At 36.2% G+C, this 19191-nt stretch overlaps 1 protein-coding gene across 2 annotated transcripts in view; it reads left to right on the forward strand.

Moving 5' to 3' along the window:
• Positions 1-19191, forward strand: part of LOC133521482 (uncharacterized) — a 32264-nt gene that overhangs the window by 8233 nt on the left and 4840 nt on the right. Inside the window, exons 6-23 of one of the 2 annotated variants that reach the window (XM_061856470.1) lie at positions 874-964; positions 1682-1801; positions 2547-2731; positions 3230-3347; positions 4168-4300; positions 5671-5789; positions 6839-6951; positions 7214-7423; positions 8150-8261; positions 11076-11193; positions 11624-11763; positions 12475-12594; positions 12873-12965; positions 13359-13466; positions 13635-13705; positions 14534-14674; positions 15146-15304; positions 16477-16577. In XM_061856470.1, the coding sequence (XP_061712454.1) occupies positions 874-964; positions 1682-1801; positions 2547-2731; positions 3230-3347; positions 4168-4300; positions 5671-5789; positions 6839-6951; positions 7214-7423; positions 8150-8261; positions 11076-11193; positions 11624-11763; positions 12475-12594; positions 12873-12965; positions 13359-13466; positions 13635-13705; positions 14534-14674; positions 15146-15304; positions 16477-16577 (2252 nt within the window). The remainder of the gene's footprint in view (positions 1-873; positions 965-1681; positions 1802-2546; positions 2732-3229; positions 3348-4167; positions 4301-5670; positions 5790-6838; positions 6952-7213; positions 7424-8149; positions 8262-11075; positions 11194-11623; positions 11764-12474; positions 12595-12872; positions 12966-13358; positions 13467-13634; positions 13706-14533; positions 14675-15145; positions 15305-16476; positions 16578-19191) is intronic. The other variant, XM_061856471.1, reaches the window with a different exon arrangement.

A 19191-nucleotide genomic window follows, 5' to 3' on the forward strand; every position in this document is an offset into this window, starting at 1 on the left:
TCAACCTACCTGCATCTTGTCATACCAGCCAGTGCAGTCAAAAGATTGATGTAAGTAGGTAACTTTGTGTTAACTAAGAAGGCGGAATCAGATAATTGTTTTGTTTAAGTACCGATTGATAACTTCACATTGATTGGGTTGAAGTGTCAAGATAACATCGAGTTTGTTGATCAACACAGACATTCCTAATAAATTTAATAAGCATGTTTGAACTAGGTAATGTGATTTTTAAGAAGTGATAATAAATGTATGTGCAGTGATTTTTGATATCAGTCTAGTTCGGTGAATAATGCGATTCATAAATGTGGTGGCTAAGACACAGAAAAATTTGTTGATGTAAATTTGTTGTGCTAGTGTGGTCAAAATCGCGTATGTTTTAAATTGCAGTGTTTTCTAGTAGTGAATAATTCAGTAAATAAGTTAACGTCGGCAACAGTTCCGAGTTACTTTAATGTTTTGATCGAATTTAAATGGAAACGAAACTAGCTCTTCCTCTCTGAAACGTCAAATAAATGTTTGCATTACATTGCTGCTCGAGATTTTTTTTTAAATTAATTACTCTTAATTCTAAAAGGTAATCGTTATATTCTTTTGATAAAACTGTTAACAGCACTTTAAATTATCGTTACTTAAAACCAATGTCGTTATGAAAGACACACACTGTATAGTAGGTACAATAAATAGTAGGTACTCGTATGTAACTAACTAATAATTATACAACCTTACTAATTTCCGAAAGTTTTATGCACAATTACTATTGGTATACTTAGATATACATATTAAGAATGCCAGAAGTAACTAACTAATTCGTCACATATTTAATTAAAAATAAATATTTGTTACTGCCGATGATTAGTTATGGTTATGTTTCAGCGCGGAGAGTTCTGACCATGATGCCTATAGGCGCCCAATGTTTCCCTTCAAAAGCACTCCGAGTGGTAATCTAAAGGTGCAATCCAATCAGGTACTATCACAGAATAAGTAATAGTACAATCGTACAGAAAATAAACTCCCTACAAAATCATGCCGTCCCTTTCTAATGCATGGCACTATCCCTATTACCTATCGGATATTTAGGGTTGTCAAAATTCAAGTTATTATCTTATCTGTGGTTGAGCACGTCAAGTTGTGCCAACCCTAATAATTGCTCGGAGCAATGCTGAGCCGAATGGAGCCGAGAAAGTCCGAAAGCTGCAGTTTCTCCTCCCTGGTTTATCATCAACATTTTAAATAAATAATATTTGCTATCTAAAGCTGGAGGCGTATTCAGATTTTTAAAATATTATACCAATATCTCATAAGGTCGATTTTAAGCTAAAATATAAATTTACAAGACTTTATTGTCAGTGTCTTGGAAGCGTGTAAATATATTTTTGGAAAGTTGGCTGGTAAAGATGTTTGTGAACTCGACTTTACTAATATTTATTTTACAGGGAGCAAAACTTTTACTTAATATTAGTATCATATTTCCAGAATATAAATAAGCCAAAATAAATAAAATATAGATCATTTATAGCGTGACGTCTAGTCCAAAGAAGTATATGCTCGCATGACTATTTAGGTACCTATACTGTACTTATTGCTTATTGTTGGATATCTGACGAGTGTAAGAAATCCAATAATGTAAACTTTTAGTGGAGAGTAGGTATTTAATATTTTTGTGATTTTATTTTGTATACAGGTAGTATTTCAGTCTTCGACCGTGGGAGTTCTTTTAGCAGATCCTACTCAGGCTAAAGTAAAAGTTAAATTTGAAGGAAAAGCAGCCGGCGAACCGGATGATGACAGCGAAATCAACGACGTTAGTGTTTTATTTAATTATGCTTTGTCTTAGTATGCGACAGAGTCCGTTCATTTGTATCAATTCGAATCTTATCGTATATGGTTTTTTTTATGGATGAATCCAAATGACTACAATGGGTATGTTGTGTTTGCTCAAAAAATAAGTTTTAACCTATTGCTAGACGAGCAAAGGAAAAATACAAACTATAAGGTCCGAGCCCACTTAACACTAATGTGCCCCTCAATAGGGCCCGTTTCCATTGACATATATTTAAAGACGGGCCTAACTGGCACTAAGCGTGGTGCTAGTTCGTCTGTCACTCACGGATTCGAGCCAATCGTGCAGTTTACCGCGACTAGTTGAAACGAATCGCGCCAGTGATGTGAAGTCATCTACTCGTACCAATCGCGTTGTAGCGTTAGACTGCACGATTGGCTCGAATTCGTGTGCATGAAACCGCAGTACTGGCCCTATTCTTATTGACATTTTCGTAATAGTAGAAGTAAGCACTAAGAAGAATATTATTTCTGATGAAAGGAATAAAATAAGGGTTTTGCCTGACCGATTACAAACTTTCATGAAACGGTCCCAGGAGGACCTACCGGGAAATTTTGTTAACTGCATCTCTACCTCTTTCTCAAGCGATAGAAATGCAGATAACGAAACTTCGATTATCGGTTTTCGCGGTAAACCCTCAGTTATCAAGGATGCGAGATCAGGTTGATCCACAATCCAAATATATCAACTTCAAGTCCACTTCCAGCCACCGGGCACATGCCACAGCGAATGTGGTGGCAAGCCGAAACTGTCCGAAGTGAATCATGAAAATGGCAAGAACTTGGAGAGCCTCGGCTTCACTCAGTTCGAGCCCGTGGACTGGCTGCGAGTCCAGTTACCCAAGAAACAGGACCTCTTTCAGGAGTTCTATCGACGTGTACATAACTATGTGTAAGATTATTTAAACTCTTGTCTGTGTGATACGGATTTTTGTCGGGAAGGAGAATGTTTTTAGGTAGGTTGCCAAGCGGATCTCAGGCTCTGATGAGCCGTGGCAAAAAATAACGGGACAACGCGAGGAAGGGCTTATTAGACGGCGCGCGAGTTCACATGGCAATTTTAGTTACATTGCGGACTATAAAACGTAACCAACTTTGCAATTTTTTTAATGAAATTTAATAAAGTGAAACATAATGTATAAATCAATTGAGCTTAGTAATTTCCCTTCATTAATACCTATAATTGCAATACAATTATATGTTTCTGCTTGATAATAATTGTTCAGTGTAAAAAAAACCCAAACATCAAATATTTTTAGTCGGTTTACTAGTCATCTGATGACGTAATACAGTAAAAGGTATATTTCCCTGCCTGTAAAGTTGTAAACTTATCAATTTATAGCCATTCTACTGATCAAATATATCGATAATCGTACAAATGTAATTTTAGCAACACCGACGCAATAATACATATCGGCGATGAGGAGTTCCACTGTCATCACATAGTATTACAAGTGTATTCGGCGTTTTTCAATGCTAACACGCAAAAGGATATAACACTGCCAGCGGTAAGTTTTGTATAGACAAGTAAGAGAGTTACCACACTTAAGATGCAGTAAGTTCAGCAGTTTTTGAAAAAACGTAGCGGTTTTTTTAGAGCATAGTACCTTTGCCAAAACTTTCATTAGCAATATTGAGGCCTTGTTCTAGTATCTTTATCGATACGACCCCTGGATGCGTAGACAAGATTCCAATCGTTAATACTCCGTAGAGAACGAAATGCGACTGCATCAGTCGCAATAATATGGAAATGTGACACGGGGCCTTAACGATTCGGAAACGATTTGAGCCTATAATAACTTATGAGTAACTATAACTATAATATACTATGAGCCCGCGGACTGGATGCAAGCGGCACTTGGCGCAGCGAGCGCCAAGTCAAGGTCGTTCATACATTTAGTCGAGCACAATGTATGAATATGAATGGCCGCTTTCGGATGAAGTCGGCGGCTTTACACTGAAGCTTTTCCGATATCTATTGACATATGTAAGTTATTAGACATGTTTAGATGACGTCAAGTGTGTCAATCAAAATCTGTGACATAATCATCATCATAACCCGCCAATAGAGTACATCAACATTTCTAAGAGGGTTTAGTCTATAATCCTAGCACTAGACCAATACGGATTGGAAACTCCACAGAAAATAGTAGGTACGACGGGACAATATTTTATTCAGTCAATACTACCAACAGCATTTGACTCATTTTTTATAACCTCGCAATTTTCTGCTCTGACCGGCTTAGTTACGCTTCCAGGTCAATTAGTGTGGAGACCCCCTAACGTTATCAGAAAAGTGCACTGTTGATACCAATGGGTTTATTGCAGGCTCGCGTCACGCCACAGGCCTTTCAGACGTTATATGAATGGATGATTTTCAGCGGACCGGAAAGCAACAGGGTACTTAAACGGGAAAATATACTGGCACTATATTGCGCAGCACAGTTTCTGGCTATTAAAGGTTACGTAGATTCTTTTTATATATGTTTCTTTTTATACTTCCACACTGGCAATGGACGTAAGATAAAATATGCGAAAAGTCGACTTGAGCTAAAATGGGCGTACGAAAGAGGACGCCCAAAATGGTGCAAAGTAGAGAAGAATGAATGGACCCTGGCAGGGCCAAAATAACGCACACGTAGCGCTTTAACTAAAAATCCATTACCATACCCGATCTCCCCACTTTAAAAAAATGGTGATAGTTTACATTTAAAGGTTAGTTCTGCTTCATCTACAAAGCAGTTGTTTTTGTTTCAATGTGTATATTTGTAAGAATACACAATGAAACAATATATTTTTCAATTCTCATACTTTGAAAGTGGGTCATTGTTGTTCCATGAAGTGTGTAAAAACGATTTTCTGCACAACAGCATTTTATATTCCTAGTGCGTTTTTCTTAATTTTTGTATGATAAGATTAATAACGAATTGAAATTTGGTTTTAAATGGACTTTCACCACACCAACTGGTAAAGGCCTTCTTGATTGTTCAACAACTAATGAAAAATCTGCATTTTATCCACATGTAGAGCAAAGTAATCAGATGCAAATTTTGAGTTGTTTCCTTAACATAAGGAAACTAGTAGAATTGACTTTTAAATGATGATTTTGAATGTTATTTTTTTATAACGTTGATTAGGTTTGTTTTTTTTTTTGATATTTCATATTTAGTATTTGCTCACGTTGGTGTGGTGAAAAATGCTGTGTTTCACACGGAAGTAAAGTTCCCTCGCGACGCTCAAGATTCCACTTCTCGAACCACTCTCTACGCTTTTGGTTCGATTTTGGAATCCTTCGCTTGCTCGGGTATCAATTTTAGCACGAGCGGTTAAACAACAACTTTGCCCCCTTGTAAAACAAATAACTATTGTTGGTCACTTGCCATTATGATGTTTAACTTCTTTCTGATACTTTTACCTAAATTGTTGATTCAAAGTACCTTATATACTTCATCTATTTAAGTTTATACTTAGTCATGTTTTATAATACACCATATATTTTACTTTCCTCGCATTCGAAATAAAAAGTAGAGCGTTTAACTTAAGTGAAAGGCATCATTTCGGTGCCTTTCATCCCTTGGTTAAGACGAATCGCCTTCATACAAACGTAGTCCTCATTTTCCTCTCTGGATATATGTAATTATGTTAATTATTAAAAATATTTCGACTCAATTTGTTGTATATCAACCACAGCTAAAGGGCATAGCTATGGTTAATATACATCAAATTATGTAAAAATATTTTCCATAAAGTCAATATCCAGAAGGGAAATGGGGACTACGGTTGTATGGACAATCGGCCGACCTCTTTCCTCTTAACAATTATGATCACTAGATTTGGAAGACCAATGTTGGGCGTTTATTGCTAACGAGTCGTTGATAAATGAAGATACAGCGTTTGCGTTGTTTCGAGAAGCGCGGGCTAAAGGCATCAAGGAAGTCATGGATTTAATGGTAATATTGGTTATTTTATAATAAATAATGATAATCGCGTTTATTGCAAACCATGGTACAAGTAGTTAATACAATAATGAATAGGATCACATGGCACCCTGGTAGGTTATGACAATTTTTAACACGCTTTTATTAGGTCGACCTGTATGTAACTATGTAATGGAATCTAAGGTAACTAATTTAACCATCTTCCAAGGATCGTAGCGTCATGAAAATTGGCAGCTGTATGTAGTTCTGATGACAATCCAATAAAATGGTAGGTACTGTCGAACTGATCTGATGGTGGAGCCGGAAGATATGAACTGGAACTTCATGATGGAACATCGTATCATAGCTGTGTTTGGATTTGTTAGAAAAGTCTTGTAATGAACTATGACCACGATTAGGTTTCAAGGTCTGATGATGAAGCCGGAAGATAGGCACTGGCATTCCAAGATGGAATATCGTATCATAGTCGTGTTTGCACTTGTGAAAAAGGTCACGTAATGGACTTTGAACACGATCAGGTTTTTTTTTTACTTGCACCTATAAAAGCGTGTTTTTCTAGTGTTTTTTAAACTATTAATTTATTCTTAATACTAACTTACACATAAGTTTTAAACTAACTTAGAGCTTAGTCTAAATGAATGAAGTTGTTAAAGTTTTTATTAAAATAGCAGGTATCAAACTTCGAGTTTGTAATGTAACTGAATATGTGCACTCCTGGGACAAACAGTTAATCCTTATTTGGATACCCCTGTCTACCTAATTGTTTGAATTTGATCGTTGTTATTGGTTTACTTTTTAATCCAATCATTTGGCGACCAGTCTGGCCTAGTGAAGCCGATGGTCCAGGGTTCGAATCCCGGTAAGGACATTTGTTTGTGTGATGGGCACAGATAATTGTTGCTAAGTCTTGGGTGTTTTCTATGTGTATGTATATTATTATATATATCATTGTCTGAGTAGTTGAGTACCCACAACACAAGCCTTCTTGAGGTTACTGTGGGGTTTAGTCAATATGTGTATAAATTTCCTATAATATTTATTTATTTAATAATGGCCCACAGGTACCACGGGTTCAAAGGTTTTTCCTACCTTTGGTGGCATCGAGAGATTTCTTTGCTCTAGAATTGGATGAGATCTTAATTTTCTTAAGATCTAATTACATCTGCGTCACCAGGTATGTGGAATTTCCTAGTAAATAAAGTGTCTTAGCAAAGTATCTTAACATGACGTTGAGAAGAGTTATTGAATAGGTACAATAAAAATAAATGGGATACAGAATAAATTCTGTAGTCAATGGGATTTCTAATTTCCTAAAATTCCTATCACCAATTCAAAACACGCAAGTCGTTCAAGTTTTATCTGTTTGCCTTTTTTGACACAAATATCCTGATATCGGTTATAGCCAAACTAACCTAACCTAAACAATTGTCTCACAGTGAGATAGAAGTCCTAATGGCTGGAGTGCGATGGCTGCACGGCGACTGGCCGGAGCGGCGACGGCACGCAGCAGACGTGATGCGCTGCGTGCGTTTCGGCCTCATCTCGCCGTGGCAGCTCGTCGATATCAAACGGAATCCCGACAACGCTGAAATTCTGGAGATCGTCAACGATCCTGACGTTCAGCAGATGGTCGACGATGGACTTGCGTGAGTTTATCTCTCTTCTTAATTAATGGCTGGAGTGTGATGGCTGCACGGCGACTGGCCGGAGCGGCAGCAGCATGCTGCCGACGTGATGCGCTGTGTGCGTTTCGGCTTTATCTCGCCCTGGCAGCTCGTCGATATCAAGCGAAATCCCGACAACGCTAAGATTCTAGAGATCGTTAACGATCTAGACCTACAGCAGATGGTTGATGACGAGTTTGTGTAAGTCACGTAAAGACTAGTCGAGTATTTTTTAACTAAGAAAATTTTGAAATACGTTGAGTGAAATACATAGTTTATTATTACTTACCAACCCACCTCGCTGCCATAATCCAGCATACATCCGGCAACAATTGGGTTCATACGTGTACCATTTTTTTCATTAATCCGTTGCGATCCTGTTTCCACTTTTACATAATTACTTACCTTGTAAATTTAGTAAGAAATTGTGTCAGGGAGCACGTGCCACTCTATTAGTTTTGAAGTAATAATTTCATTTAAAAAAAGATTGGGTAATGAATCACAAGGAATTTTTTGAGAACTAACTTCATAATGGCTGGAGTAAGTGGGTGGGAGTGGGTTACTGGTAGCATCAAAGTGATAATTGTTTGTAATCTTGAGAAATCAATTCATCATATTATTGGAAGCCGTTGGCGTAAACAACTCAATTGTGTGTGTTCAGAAAAATAATATATATATATATATATATGAGTGATGTTCTGCTTACAGCTACGTCATCATAAAATACTGGTACGGCAACAACTCTAAGAACTACTACCATTGGATAGATGTTCTTGGTCTCACGGAACCAGCTGAAAGGAATTGGATTGGGGAAGAAACGGTAAACAAAATATTATTCAAATTTCAAGGCGTTATTTAAACTTCCATGCAATAACGCTTACGTGCTGTATGTAGGTATGTATATCAATGAGTGGTATTCATACAAAATGATCTGACGATATATTGCCCACCCCTTTATATTATTACACCTGTAAATATGATAAAATATGCCCACTTTTGTATTTTTTATCTCAATTACATGGGGGGCTCAACCACAACTCTAGAGGAGCCCCTTTGTGGTTTAGATAAAATTACAAAACTTGGCGTATTTTATTAACTTATTCGATCTAAAAAATAAGAGAGTTGCACGTGACATTTTCCCATACAACTTATAATAAATCCGATAATATATAAAAAGCTGGCAGTGTGTCGGAACATGTACATGAAAAATTTACTCTTTTAATCATTTTGCAAGTATGATCTTATTGCTAGCAGAAGAATTACTATACGAATCCTCAGCTACATGATCATTTACACGCGTACGCAACGTATGACTAGGGATTGCAATCCGGTCCGGCGGATCCGGTAATCCGGCCGGATCCGGCACTTTTCAGGAGCTACCGGATCCGGTCAAATAAAAAAAATGCCTAACTACAGCACGCACTGTGCGGTTTAGATGAGGAAAAGGCGACGGATGAGAGGTATAAACTTAAACAGAGCATAAAACGAATGAAAAAGTTTAAATTTAGTTAAATAAAAATATATTTATTATGACGATGACTGGGAACAGAAGTTGCCTTTCATGTTGGTGGCACGATACGACGATTACATAAATACTGTAATAAAAGGAAAAATTAAACGATGGAGATGCCATGGAAGGCATTTGTAATTTATGCTAAAGAGAAGAAAAGAGTGTCATAATGTTGTGATAGGAGATTAAAAGTAAACAAATGAGCAGGATTAAGTCGGCGGTACTCAACCGACTAGAGCTGGGCTAATCAATATGTGTTACATGTGTGAATGAATATAAGATTGAAAGTTTGTATTGAAAATGAATGTATGAAATGAAATGATAACATTGATAATCTTTAGTTTACTTCGATTTTATATATATATGATAAAATATTGTTTATTTTCTATTCAAAACTGAGAGAGAATCTTTTGTATTTACAATTTCATCCATCTTATGCAATTTCCTTAATGGTACATGCTACTCTACGTCTAGCCAATTCTATATTTAATCCATGTAACTTTTCTTAAGGAGTCCCTTTCCGCGATGGATTTCAATCCTACACTCTATTATTTTTCGTATGAGATCGTCGTGTCGTGTTCCATTCCCTATAATTTACCAATATACTTTTCTGTAAATAAAAAAGGTAATTTTTAGACTACTACTTTCTTGGGCAAAAAATGAGGTAAAATTGAATATCATTTTGGTTAATAGTAAAATATCTTATTTTCTTACTAGAATGGATGTCAACGTTACAAAGAATTCAATCAAGGAACAGTTACGAAAACTTGTCATTTCAAGGAGTTCCAATTCCCACCCCACGTCCCATTACCGGGCTTTGGAAACTAATCAAATTTATAATTGTAAACGAAAATTTGAGCACTTGTGAATGGTTATATATAATAAATGACCGATTTCATATTTGGGTTTTAAGTGATATTGACAAGGTCACACTTTTTACTACTAAGGGTTATTTTATTGTTAAGAAGTTATTTATTAACTTCAAATTATAGATTTAGGAATAACTATTACGCAAAAAACTAAAAATATGTCATTTAATTAATTTTGATATCCCTATACCAAACCGGATCCGGTCCGGCCGGATCCGGCCGGGTTATGGCCAAAATCCGGCCGGATCCGGCCGGATTGAAAATCAATCCGGTTTGCAATCCCTACGTATGACCCGATAGGGAGAATTATGTGTTGACGCAAGTTCTAATAAGTAGGTACTAAATCAACAAAGCACGTCAATAAGGAAAACCAAGCATGTCTGTCGTTAGATTTGTTAACAGCTAATTGGTAAACAATACCCAATAAACCGCAGTATTTATCTATTATTTACTTACATGACTGGCCCCAAAACATTAATTTCTCAGAACAATACTGTGTTTTGTCCTAAAAACTTTAACTCTTATCTTAATCGGTGTCTATTTATGACAAACCTTTAAAATTTCACGGAATCCATTACAACTTGTCATTGTTGTGGATTCTAATTTTCGATATAGGTATATTTAGAGTGTGGGCTGGTAAAACCGTAAAGATTTTAACCACGCATTCATGAGGTCATTATAGGAGCAAAGAAAAATGAGTTTTGATCAAATTGTTTTTTTTTTTTGCGTTTTCTGCACACTACACGTTATTTCTTTTTACACCTTGACGAAAAAAACAACGATTAAGTTAGGTTTTATTTATTTATTTACAGATAAAAATTGCGAGTTTGCTTGAAACTTTAATATAGGTATATCTATTTAGTAGGCATGTCTAAACCAAGTAACATAGTGGCCAAAAAGGCGTGTTCCGCTAAGTTATTAGTATTACAGAAACAAATTTTCCCAAGACTTGTCTTTTATCATTATCTTTAAAAAAAGACCGATTTCGCAAACCTTTGTATGACTTTTAGTCTCTAAATGCGCGATGCGGTCAAGAACCTTTAAAGTCTATCCGGTTTTACCAGCTCACTTAGATATATCAGATTAGGATATTCGACAGATGTAAATACAATTTTGATTTAATATTTAATGTTGCAAAAAATTGTATAAGTGCTAAAAATGCACACGTAGGTGAGGAATGTAGTAGCTTCTTAGGCATAGGTATATATCAATTTAACATTTAAATAAATATGTATAATCATAATCACCATTACAGAATCATGTCACGTTCAAGGACTTTCTGAAATACCTTGAACAGTTCATGGCGCCCAAAGACCAAGTTTACCAGCAGATGGCCCTCATGCAACCACCGCGGAGGAATGATGACATGCCCGGTATCTATATCTAGTCTATTAACGCATAAAATTCAAATACATTAGGTAAATTTTTCCATCTAGAATTTATCATTCTCAGCAGTTGATTTTGTATGTGGATAATTTGACTACTTAGGCCCCATTTACTCGTCAATTAAACAAAACACACAATGTGTGAATCGATCATAAATCTCAACTTCTAAATAGTCCGAATATTTTTAGTGGTCTAGCTTACTCATAAATAACGTGAGCCTATGCATATGAGCACTTCTAAATTAGAGTTTGTGCGGAAAGAGATGATTCGTGGAATGTAAGGGAACCCATGCATTCTACGACTCTTTCCGCACAAACTGTAATTGTATCTAAAGATTGTACTAAAAATTTAACAGCCTGTATATTTTGCGATAGCAATCCACAGCTGAACAGTTTTAAACAGAACATGTTTATGTAGGCAGTCTTCGCGGTATGGACGCTGATAAAATGGACTCGCGAAGACCGAAACTTGACTTGCCTCTGCCAACAACGCTGAAAGGATTCACTGGAGACAAGGAAAAGTTTCCTATGAGCGAATTCTTTATGGATCAAAGAAAGGTAGACCCTTAACAGATGCCTAACACATAAACAAGTTATTTACTTATCGGTACTCGTTTTAGGTGAGTACCACGAGTGACTTTTGACTATTACATCTTTTCCACTAATTCTTTGTTGACGTGATCTGGTCCAGGCAGAATAGCAGTGCTTCTCCCAAAGGATAAAGCGTAATACTGAGTCAGAACCCTTTTGCTTTTATATTAATGGAACATATTTATTAGTATTTTTTCTTTCCATTTCTATTTTGTAAAAATCTGTGTGTCTCTTATTTGATTTTGTATTTTTCTTTTTTGTATTTTCTGTGTGTATTGTGGCAAACAAATAAACAGATTATCTATTTATTTATCTTAATGGTTAACATTGGATGCACATAATACCATGCCAAAGAATATGTTGCCTCTATGCACCATCAAGTAAAGCTGTGACGCCTCTTTCTGTCTGTCTGTCTGTATCTAAATCGAGGTCAGTCTCTTTTTCGACTATTCAATTTTATATCATTTTCGCGTTCTAACCGCAACCTTAGGTAAACTTCACGTGTTATTTTCGCATGTGTTCATTTAAATTCACTAATAGGTACTACAATTGCAAAATATCTGTAATACCGATGCATAATTTTTTAAAATAGAAAAAAAATAGGAAATTAGAAACTAAAAATGTACTTTGTCGATTTTCGAAATAAGAAGAACATGAACCACGTATACAAAATTATAGAATAAAGACCGTAGTCCGCCGGGCGAGTCGCCGTCGACCGCTCCTCGCGACGAAGACCTGGCGATGCAGATGAAGAGGATGAGGAATGTGCTGCACGGCAGGAGCGAGCAGGCAGGAGAGGTTAGTGTCACTTGTAACAAATTATCATCCATTTTACGAAATACCTATCGTTGATGAATATATTCATAATTTTCCAAATATACCAAAATAATACCGCACCCACAGTTAAATATGAAGAACCTTGTATGTTCTTTTACAATTTTAAAATTACTTATTTGTTCATGGGTATTGACCACTACACGATAGTTTGTAATTAAACAATAGAAGTACGAAGAATTACGTGAACATTTATTTTAATCTAAGTCTGTATATTTTTTTCTGTTTTTTTTTTACTATAGGATCGAAAACGAACTGTACAAAGTAAATTCCACCTGCCCGCGCACCGTCCGCAACTGCAACAGATTCAGATGTGCCTGTTGGAACAAGATAATGTAACATTTTTTTTAATATTATTTATTTATTTTAAACCTTGTATTTATAGTTTGAGGCGGACGGCTGGTCATGACGTTAGTAGGTAATCTATTTTATTAAAGTGCCTTTAAAGTGCATATTTAACCGACTTCGAAAAAGGAGAAGGCGCCCAATTGATTGTATATGTTTTATGTCTCCTCCTCAAAATACCGACAGTTATACCTAGATTTTGAGTAATAATAAGTAGCTTAAAACTCCTGAATTGTCCCATAGAAATTGGTTACCATTTCTTTTATCGCTTAGATCGGTTTATTGAACCTGGATTTTTGTCTCCATTTTATTAGATACTATGCATAATATGCACCTGCACGACGAGACAAACACATGACTTATGATAAAGGATTACTTTACAGCAGTCGCAAAAACAGCGAGAACAGGCATTCGAGCTGCCCGAGAAAGACTCCATCGAAGAACTCAACACCAACCAGAGTGAGACTAGCGACTCTGAACACATATTGCTGGTAAGCTATTTAATGTTTCTTCTATTGTTTTGACTTCATAAGACCAAGCTTTACTTGACGTTACAGTTTATTGACCAGTTCTAGAATACCGTTCCATTTCATTCCAAAATTATAGTCGTGTAAATAGGGTTCATTATTTGGTATTTTAGTGGACTTCCTTTTTTACAGCGCTATGAGAGACGTCCGAGCGCAGCAGCAGCCTACTTGGCTGCTGCCACAGCTGCTATGGCCGGCACCAAGTAAATAGAACTTTCTTTATTTACTCTGTAACTCTGTAACTGCCTTTCTCGCTTTTATTTTTCTATGTACATAAGCTGAATTAGTACCAAGTTTACCCACCCACTGCATACCGACTTTATGAATGAATTAATGAATTCTTTATAAAGGGACTTTTGCAACTTGCTTAGGTCGTGTCATTCACGAAGACGCGTGCCATGACTCATAATGCCATGTTTTAAGACGAAAGGGGACGGCCGCTTCGCCATACAAACATAGTCCCCATTTTCCTCTCTAGATATTGATATTATGAAAAATATTTTTACATAATTGATGTATATTAACCATAGCTATGATTTATGATTATTGTATAAAATTAGGAGCGAAACAGATTCATAGAAATTTTTAAATGCTCCAACTCTTATTATAATTCAAAATTCGAAAAAGTCAAACGTAGGGGCATAGTTGTGGTTGATATACAACAAATTGTTTCAAATATTTTCAATAATGTGAATATCCAAAGAGGAAAATGAGGACTACGTTTATAGGCATCGTGGATGACACGAACTATATATATGCAATAAAGCATACATACATACATACCTACATACATACTGTCTATGACTATGACAGAACTATGAAATGTTAATAAGTTTTAACTTGTAAAAAAGTATGAATGAAACTATTAGGTGGTCTCTGCGCTTACTTGTTAGCATCCTAAAGTAGCATGGAATAAACTCGGCTAACTAAGTTGGAGTTGCCATGAGATTTGGAAAAGTGATACTAGATTCCGAGTTCAAATAATCATTTCATGGATCTTGCATTTCCCATTCAATTACGAGTATTTGTAGGGCGCAGACAGAGGCGGCGTCGTCAAGTGCTCAGAGAGCTTCAGCAACACCAAATGCGCCGGCGCCGGGGCGACAGAACAACACAAGTCCAACTATTTCGCTCTTCAACCAATCCAAGGAATCTTTGGCAAGGAAGAATATGTGGGTGCCGTATTTTTAATTTTCATGATGCTGGTTATATTTTGATTTTTGTATTATTTTTTCTACTTTCGATTTCGAGACCGCAAATCACTATAATACACATACACAAATACACACACCACATAACAATATTAACAATACGAGTAAATACCGGTAAATTACTTACCGGGATTACGGGGTATGAACCGCAGGGAAAGATGGATCATTGATTTCTAAATAAATGGAATTGGTTTCTGAACGCTTTTATCATGTATTTCTGTTGAGGTTGCCAATCACACCAAAAAATTCTTAAGCTTGCTTTAAAAAATTAACACACTATTTCTCAAAAATAAATGATCAATGTGTCCCTGCGATTCAAAGTAGTAGTAGTTTACGGTACATACAACATAATTTTATCATCCATCTATTGTAACCTATTTATTATATATTTTTTAATGATAAGGTATTTAACTCGAAACATTTCACTTTCAGGAATAAGTTATCAACATCGATCCTAGGACCAACTAATAAGATATACACTGCCGATGGTTCTCTGTTCAACTACACCAGAGAGACCGTGTTAGTGTTTGGTGGCATTGACCCTCATGCTAATTATGGCCTCGGGAGAAATACTGGGAAGGACATATTTAGGTAATCCTAAAAACGAAACCTAAGTAACAAAATGGATTCATGCTCTTTAATAAAAAAGAATAACTACAGAGAATATGCACAAATATTCTCACGATTTTAATGTTCCTATGTGCAGATAGCTGAAAAATTGCATGGACACATTATGGATAGAATTCATTCATAAAGTGGCAATGCACTTCTGCAGTGAGTGAAGCTATAAACAACATATTGTCAATAATTATTTCGCATTTACGTACATTCCGAGACCTATATGTAACTTACGTAACATTTTCCGCCTTGTGCTGGAAATTTCTGATGAGTGTATGTCAAAAGTTATGAGCAGAAATAAAAGTTTTTGTGGCAAAAAAGAGTGTCTGAAAAAATTAAACATAGATTAATCTGTTACCGATAAGTCAGTCACAGATTAATAATTAAAACGAGAAATTTCAAGAATACAAATCAATTACAAATCGGTAGGTATATAGTATCTTTATTACATTTAATTTAGTAACTAAAAATAAAAACAAACTGTTGTATACATTGCCAAAAGAATAGAAAACTACCAATATATTAAAGAAGATATCGAACATGTTGTGGATTTCGCGGTAACTATCTTCTTCTTGTTGTTGTATAGATATTGCATAAAACTTTTTTATTTTATAAGTACATAATAATGCAGTGCCCTGACAGGGTTTGTGGTAAACATACTGTTTTCTAGTTATAAGACCTATTGTAAACCCACAAAAGTAATCAATAAATGAATTATGAGTTATACTTACAATGTAAAAAAATACCTATAGGTAACGTTAAAGTAACATCGATAACGGACATGTCTGTGTATATTTCATTTTGTCATAAAAACGTCTTTGTGTAGTGATGAGACTGATGAGAATAGACGTTTACAATGCCAGAGAGTTATCGATTATCATGGAGAATTAAAGTCTAAGAATAACATGCCCCCTAGTTCAATGTCAGCCGAGTCAGATGGCGTTGTACTGCGCCATACATGTTGTGTTGTGGTCACTGAAGTGACAGACGTCAACTTTTGACAATCAGAATTACCGCATAATATACAGAACCGTACAGCGCCATGTCATTTAGTCTGGGCTATTAAAATCGCTGCTAATTTAGCTTGGTCTAACTGTAGCTGTCAAATTGACAAAAGTTAAATAATCTTAGTTGTCTGAATACAGGTTTGACCCAGTAACTAACACTTGGGATATCGTCGGAGAGCTCCCAGAGCCGAGACATCACCATTCAGTCGCTTTCCTGCGAGGAAGAGTTTATCTCGTTGGTATGAAATGTTTTCTAAACTAATTTAGATTTCTATAATTGATTAGTAATTTTTTTTTATTATTATAATTAACTACCCTTGGATAACATTTAACGGCTCGTATGGCGAACGAGGATTTGTACAGTACTCGTAGGTAGGTTTTAAGTAATAAATGAAAATTTGAGTTCGATATATTATAGCTAATATTGGGTGAAATTCTTGGCTTGGGCTGGTAGAATGAAAAAAATCACCTGATATTAAATTGACTACTAACACGAATCCACGTTGCAGTAAGTGCATTTTGTAGCTGCCCCTTGGCAGACAGGATATGATTTATGACGAAAATATCAATATAGTGGGTTCAAATTTGTATTCTTATAATTTGATATTTACCAATAATAAAAAAAAAAAAAAAAAAAAAAAAAAAGCCTTTTATTTCCTGCAAACTAAGACTATACATTTTGCCATAGCTAAAAAAAAACATTAACTCTAGATTTATGAATAACACAAATTTTCTTTTTTTTTTTTTTTAGACTAATAGTATTTAAAGTGCAAGAACCCCTCCGCAGGTGAAGGCCTCCTCCAAAGATGCCCATTTCGCTCTGTTCTGGGCTATTTGCATCCAGTTTGGACCAGCTATTTTATTTATCTCGTCCGCCCATCTTGTTCGCGGTCTTCCGTTACCGCGTTTCCCACGTGGGCCTTTCCACGATGTCACTCTTAGGGTCCATCGGCCGTCTGTCAGTCGTGCTACATGCCCGGCCCATTTCCATTTTAGCTTTTTGGCATATTTTAGAGCATCTATAGCTTTTGATATGTTTCTTATTTCAGAGTGCCGTATTTTTTGGATTTTTTTAATATTTAGCATGCTTCTCTCCAGGCCTCGTTGACACGTGACAATTTTTTTCTTTATTTTTGCTGTGTACTTCCAGGTCTGGCAAGCATATGTTAAGCATGGTAAAAGGCAGGACGACATTACTTGCGTTTTAATTTTTATCGGCATATTGCTTTTGAAAATCTCCTTCAGACTCCAATATTTGTTCCAAGTATGTTGAATACGCCTCTCTATTTCCTCGTCGTTGCTCTCTTTTCCGAAGCTGATTTGCTTTCCCAAGTATGTGTATTTCTCCGTAAAGATCAGTTTTTCGTTGTCTACCGATATCGTCTTAGCCGTGCTGTTTGTCATTAGCATTGTTTTAGTGAGGTTCATATCTAAGCCTACTTCTTTGCTTGCTGTGTTTAGTGAATGGATCATGCGTTTTATTTGCGCGCTTGATTCCGATAGAAGCACCAAGTCATCTGCAAATCGCAGGTGACTCAAGTAGTTTCCGTCTATGTTTAGGCCGCAGTTTTTCCAATTAAGCTTTCTTATGATCGACTCTAGGATGGCAATGAAGAGCTTGGGGGAGATCGGATCGCCTTGTCTTACCCCTCTTCTAATAGAGAAGGCTGGACCGTATCTTTCCAATTTTACTCGAGCCGTGTTGTTACTGTAGACATTTTTGATTAACTGTATATACCCGTCCTTCACTCCCTGCTCTTTTAGCGTGGTCCAGATACTAGCATGTGATACGGTATCAAATGCTTTTTTATAGTCTATGTAGGCGACGTATAGAGGTCTCTTTCTCTCTTGATATTTTTCAATCAATAATTCCAGAGTGTGAATATGGTCTATAGTCGAGTATTCTTTCCTAAATCCTGCCTGTTCCACCGGTTGCTCTGCTTCTAGTGTGGTGCCTATTCTTTGGTTTATGAGAGAGGAGAATAACTTGTATACACATGGCAATAAGCTTATTGGCCTATAATTTGAAATGTCGCATGGGTCTCCCTTTTTATAAATTAGTATTATATCTGATTCAGACCATTGTGACGGTGTTTCTTGAGTTTCTAGAATGCGGTTGAAAAGGTGCGTTAACGGTTGGGCCAGTAATGTAGAGACCGATTTAATCGCTTCATTGGTGATGTTATCTGAACCAGGGCTTTTATTTGTTTTTAATCTATTTATTGCGTTGACAACCTCGGTGATGACGAATGGTGCACATTTCATTGAAGTTAGGTCCATACTCTGAGTGTCCTTATGACCGGTGTTATCTGACTCCTGGGCGCTATACAGATTTTTGTAGAATGCGGTTGCTATTCCTATTACATCATTTCGACTATTTATGATTTTTCCGTCCCTATTTAAACCATCGATCCATATCTTGTTTGTTCGTAGTTCCTTGTAAGCCTTTTTTGAGCTACCTGCCTGTACCAGATGCTTCTCGATGGTATCAGATCTGTATCTTGCGTAGTCGTATTTTATGCGCTTGCTTATTAATTTGTATAACGCCGAAAGTTCATTTTTCATAGATCTATTTTTGTTTTTAGTATTTTGCACTACATGTCTCCTCTTCATTAGTGCTAGAGTACTCTCGGACAAAATTTTGTGCTTTTTATTTGTATCTTGATTTGGTATTCGAGCGTCGTGAAGGCTTTGAGTGATAGCATTAAGTATTTTATCGTGATATGTTTGTACTGAAACATTTATTTGAGGTCCCATTAGGTTTGGTAAGTGTGACGAGATGCATTCTTTGTATCTGGTTATATCCTCTTCATTTTTCAATGTAGACTTTTGGTTATTTTTAAAACCAACTCG

Source organism: Cydia pomonella, chromosome 9 (genome assembly GCF_033807575.1).
Source record: "Cydia pomonella isolate Wapato2018A chromosome 9, ilCydPomo1, whole genome shotgun sequence".
Classification (NCBI taxonomy): Eukaryota; Metazoa; Arthropoda; class Insecta; order Lepidoptera; family Tortricidae; genus Cydia; species Cydia pomonella.